Raw genomic sequence first — 5772 nt, forward strand, 5'->3', positions numbered from 1 at the left:
TCCATAACAGTCAGGCTAAGGAAAATAATTGAAAATGCATGGCCATATGATTGTATCAGTAACACATAGACACAGCTAGAATGCACTCCTACATGCCTTTGACTCACAGGTATACTGAGCTTATGGACTTCACAATCATTGATTCTCACATCTTTTTACACTGAGGAATAAGATTTAATATGAGTTGGATTGAATACACTTGTGGGCAAAATGAGGCATAGTTCTTTGCTGTGGGAGTATCCATTTACCTGATGATCAGTGTAGAGCTTTGAGCTTTGTGTGTCCTTCACAAGGACACACAAAGCATTTACAATTTACAAATTAATCACGGAAAGACCAATCTGCGCTAACCATATACAGAAACAGCCTCCTGCCTCCATAGCAACAGATTTATTTCAGTCCACAGTCTTAAAAATCAATGCCCCATACAGTCAATGTCACGGCCTTTTCAGCCCCAAAATGTGACAAGTTACAACAAAGGACTTTTTCTTCTCAAGTTTTCTGCCATTGATCTGTCATCAAAGCAATGCTATCATCCTATTCTGAAAACTGTGACGGCAATTGTATTGGATGACAGCTTTGAAAACTGCTGTCAAACATGATACAATATACTGTAGGTCTATTTTATTAACCCTATTTGTCCAACTTAAGACAGAGATTCCATTATACATCAACCAGATCACTGATTTACTGTATGTCCCCGTTTCCTTCTGTCAGTTTCCTGGGTTAATCTACTGCTGTATTATTGATGGGATTTGCCACTCTCCCCTTGTGTTAGTGTCAAGCCAACTGGTCAGTGAAAAACGTTAAAGATTTCATCAATCAGTCATCAATCATTAAATTCCAATAACAAGACAAAAACAGACAAAGATTTGGGAAGGAATCCTGCTGTGGGAAAGATTGTATGTCTAGTCACCTTGACATAAAACAACAGCAGTGACAGAGGCTGTGCATTTTTCCCTTATGTCTGCTCTCTTTAGTATACCCATAAACATTCTGTTAGGTAATCTTGAATGTTTTTTTTTTATTCTGCTGACAGTGGCCTGACCTGTAATTTTCTTTCTGTTTTCTAGATGTTAACTGTTTGGATTTATGTGTCTACAAACTACTGGAATACAGATCTGGAGAAATTCACTTTGCAGTATTCACAGGATCACCTGTTTTGAGCTGCCTACAGTTTCTCTGGTGCTTATACTAAGTGTTAGACATAAGCTTAGTCAGTTTTATCTTTCTTTGTGACCCAGTGCATAATGTTTTTTGGATATTAGTTTAAGAAACACGAACCTGCAGTATTCCAAAATGTGAGTGGATCTAGAAGTGACCATCTGCACTACCATGATGGAATCTGGTCCAGTGCTGTCCACAGACATTTCACACCTCAACACCACCAGTACATATGAAAGGAACAACAACTGGAGTGATCGTTATGAAGAGGACAAGAGCAACCACACTCTGTCCCACTATGACCACTTCAGCATCATGCTGGGAGTCTTCCTGGGACTTCTTTCCCTCCTCACTGTCATCATGAACCTCCTGGTTCTCTATGCTGTCAAGAGGGAGAAGAGCCTCCACACTGTGGGGAACCTCTACATTGTGAGCCTGTCTGTGGCTGATCTGATCGTAGGGACCACAGTGATGCCTCTGAACCTGGTGTATCTGCTGGCGGATGAGTGGAAACTGGGCCGAGCTGTTTGCCAGTTGTGGCTCATCACAGACTATGTGGCTAGCACAGCGTCCATTTTTAGTGTGTTTATCCTGTGTTTGGATCGGTACCGGTCTGTCAGACAGCCGCTGAAGTACCTGAAGTACCGAACACGTGGAAGGGCCAGTGTGATGATTTGTGGAGCCTGGCTGCTCTCTATGATGTGGATTATTCCTATTTTAGGATGGAGGTCTTTCACTCATGTGGACCTGAAACCTGAGGCAGAGAACAAGTGTGATACAGATTTCCGCTTTGTCACGTGGTTTAAGGTGATTACTGCTGTGTTCAACTTCTACGTACCATCTGTTTTGATGTTGTGGTTTTACATGCACATCTTCTTGGCAGTCAGGCAACATCTCAGGGACAGAGAGAGAATCATCCATCCACTGGATTCATCTGGGGAAAACGAGTATGGACAAAATGTTCAGACGCCTGAAAAAAATGATTACAAATCATCCAAGGGGGACAGTAAAGTAATAGCGGAATATTCTAAAAAAGACCGCCTGCTGGATCAGAACACTCTTGATCAGACATATTCTCTTAAAGATGCAGATGAAGGCCAAAAGGATACATCCAGATCTCAAATAAAAAGTGGTGCAAAGGGCCAGGAGACATCACTGCTTGCCATGACAACAAAACGATTCAGAACGTCACGAAAAACCAAGAGGTGCTCTCTGTCTCCTCAGGAGAAGCAGCCTGCACCTGAGATTCCCCTGAGTCGGTCGTCTGTGCCACATGAGTTAATCTGCTCAGAGGAGAACAACGAGCAAAAACCTCATACATCTATAAATGAGTGCCACGTCACAATACCAAACTCAGTGGACGGAGTCTGCGATGTAGGCCAGGTATCAGACGTGCAGACGTACACCACTGTTCTGTGCAACAATGACCTCAGCCACCCTCTTCCCTGGATTGAGGATATGGTTGAAGACAGTGGGTTGGACCCAGACAATGCAGCAACTCTGAAACAGACGTGGCAGAAGTTTATTGACCAATCACGGCAGCGCATCCAAAGCCTGAGGATCCACAAGGAGCACAAGGCAGCCAAGCAGCTAGGCCTCATCATCGCTGCGTTCCTAGTGTGCTGGATACCTTACTTCATAGCTTTCATGGTCATGGCATTCTGTAGGCTGTGCGTCCACCATGACCTTCACATGTTCACGATATGGCTGGGGTACATCAACTCCACCCTTAATCCATTTATATACCCTCTCTGTAATGGAAACTTTAAACGGGTGTTCAGAAGTATTCTGCACCTACCCACTCGATTATGACAAATTTTCTGTTAAATAAAACTTTGTTCTCTGACTTTGTGGCCATGAGAAATCGCAGTAAATCTTGATTATTATGAACTACTGGAGCATACGCAGAACAAAATTCTATGAATAGTGCTGACATTTACTCATTCCCCATTAAAGTCCCCATGAAATGACCTATCAGGACTAAAATAAATCTCTAAACCTCCTCTCTTGTCCACCTCACCCTTCAAATAAAACTGTGTTTGTCTCCCAAACTGATATCCTGTTGGGCTGCACTTTGTTCCAGTCCAAAATTCCCGTTACAACAGGAAATACACCAAATTAAGAAAGTAACGTAAGAAAGTAAGACCATTTCATGGGGTCTTTAACCGTTTTGACTGTATCCAACAACTACTCTGTGGGTTTGTTGGTCACAAAAACAAACAAACAAGCAAACACTACAAAATAATAATAATAATTATAATAATAATAATAATAATAATAATAATAATAATAAAAACTTGACTGCACTTTTACCATTGCAGGAGACAGCTATAAAGACTCTTCTGAGTCTCCTAGTTGCATCAGCTTTGATTTAGCTCTGTTTATAAATCACTGGTTGGCCACACCAGAGGTCAGTTTAGTGCCATGCCAGCTCCAGTTTATCAGGAACTGTCCACTTAACAAGTTAATAAGGCAAAACGCTCTAAAACTGTCACATACATTTCAGGTTAAGTCAGTGAAATGTTTTAACCAGGTCTTTTCAGATGGTTGCCTTGTGGTGAATTTCTATAGACAGCCTCAGTTGGGATCTTTCAAAGTGTATAGGCCCCAAAAACTGAGTAAATGTACAGTATTTATTTTGACAAGTGATTTCTATTTATTCTTGATATTATTTTGTAACCCACTGCACAATGACTCAGACTTAACGTGGCGATGGTTGAGTACTGTCTGAACGTTATTTATTATGTCTATAGCATGCTGATTATCAACCTGTTTAGTGTCCTGACCCATTGGTGTGGTCCAAGAGTTATTCCTACCCATGCTTTTTAAAATAAGGAAATCAATTATTTATTTGATTTATTTATTGTTCACATTTTACTGAAGTACAAAATCTGAGATGTGACATCATGTGCTACATGCTGAAGCAGACAAAATATCCTCTTACACAGATTTTCAACGGAGCATTATGGACTATTGACAGCAGGATATGGAACATTAATTGTCATGCCCTTATGATTTTAGTCCAGGCAAAACAGAGACCCAGGCCAGTATCTAGCAAGGTTTTTGGCCCAGTAGGCTGATTTGGAATCTGTTCCACTTTTTCTATTGTTTCAATGCATCCTTCTGTTGAGAGGCTTCAGAATCCCCACCTGTCTGTGAATGTCTTATCTTATCAATAGATATAACAATCTCAATAACATCTTATAAAAATCACTTGTTTTTTATCATCTTTTGCTTTGTCAACTCACTGCGTGGCAAGTATAATAGTAAATTAGGTGAGTTTATCAGATACAGCCAGGTACTCTGACTGTAAAAGCAAAATGTGAAAGTGTAAACATAATAATAAATAACACATTTACAGGTCAAATCAGTTGCATTTTGATATGTTAAAATACATGCTTGGTTATATACCTGCATCACATGTCTTTCCACTGTCATGCAAACATTACAGTGTCTGCAGGGCAACATGCAACTTGGTGACGATCTCAGGATTGAAATGTATGAATGAAATTGCTCTTTTGGAATTGACTGCTTCTTACACTCATCTATTATTTACTCTGGTGCAGGATGTCATTTCATATGGAGCACCCCTGGGGTCAGCTGAGAAAAAAAAGACCCATGTGGAAATCTGTATTCTCAGTTTAGAGACCTGTGTGCCCAGTTTTTTCTAAACCATGCTTTCAGATTCATAATCCACGCCCAAGAATTATAAATCCAATTCAAGGGCACGGTTTACATATCCATGGATATGGATTTGTAATTCACCGGCCCAGATTTCAAATCTTTTGAAGTCTTTTTTTCCTCAGCTGACCCCACAAGGCTGCATAATCTCATGAAATTAGAACACAAATTATTCTTCACCAATGGAGAAACAACTGTACACTGTTTTCGTAAATATCTGGAACATATACCGATTTCACCCTGCGATGGACTGGCGACCTGTCCAGGGTGTTTCACTGCCTTCGCCCTATGAGCGCTGAGATAGGCTCCAGCAACCTCCCGCGACCCTAGTGAGGATAAGCGGTTTAGAAGATGAATGAATGAATGATATATAGATTTCATCTGGATGTAGAGATGAAGCATCACAGAATATTTTTGTCGCTGCAAGAAACAGCTTACTACCTGCAAGTGGGGCTGGCCGATGTATTGATATCTTATCAATATCATGATATAAAACTAGACGTGATATGGCATAAGTGATGTTTTTCCTGGCTTTAAAGATTGTGCTACCTTACACAATGCATAATTTTGAACTTACTTGACTTCTCACTGTTATATTATTTGCCTCTACCTGCCTGGTTGTCATATCCACATTATTAATTATTGTTTAGCAAAAATTTTATGTGTAAATATCTTATGAAAGCATCAACAATCATACTGGCAATATCAATATAGAGGTAAAAATATCATGTTATTTGATTTTGTCCATATTGCCCAGCCCTACCTGCAACCCTGCAGTGTATGACAAAATGAAGTAGTTTTACAATATTCATTCAGTGTAACATTAACTCAAATGATATGTTCTCATTTTTGCTGGTGTCACTCATTTGTTCAATAAATGTCATATTTTCCTAATGTGTGTGAGCTACATCACAGTTGCAATATAGT

At 40.0% G+C, this 5772-nt stretch overlaps 1 protein-coding gene across 1 annotated transcript; it reads left to right on the forward strand.

The window, feature by feature from the left end:
* Positions 1–1338: 1338 nt before the first annotated feature.
* hrh1 (histamine receptor H1) lies at positions 1339–3118 on the forward strand. Its single transcript, XM_030051583.1, has one exon. The coding sequence runs from the start codon at positions 1339–1341 to the stop codon at positions 2974–2976; it is 1638 nt and encodes a 545-aa protein (XP_029907443.1). The 3' UTR covers positions 2977–3118.
* Positions 3119–5772: the final 2654 nt, after the last annotated feature.

This window comes from Myripristis murdjan, chromosome 5, assembly GCF_902150065.1.
Source record: "Myripristis murdjan chromosome 5, fMyrMur1.1, whole genome shotgun sequence".
NCBI classification, from domain to species: domain Eukaryota; kingdom Metazoa; phylum Chordata; class Actinopteri; order Holocentriformes; family Holocentridae; genus Myripristis; species Myripristis murdjan.

Bases quoted from the DNA above. Each gene is read 5' to 3' on its own strand.
- hrh1 (XM_030051583.1), top strand. From the start codon at position 1,339: ATGGAATCTGGTCCAGTGCTGTCCACAGACATTTCACACCTCAACACC.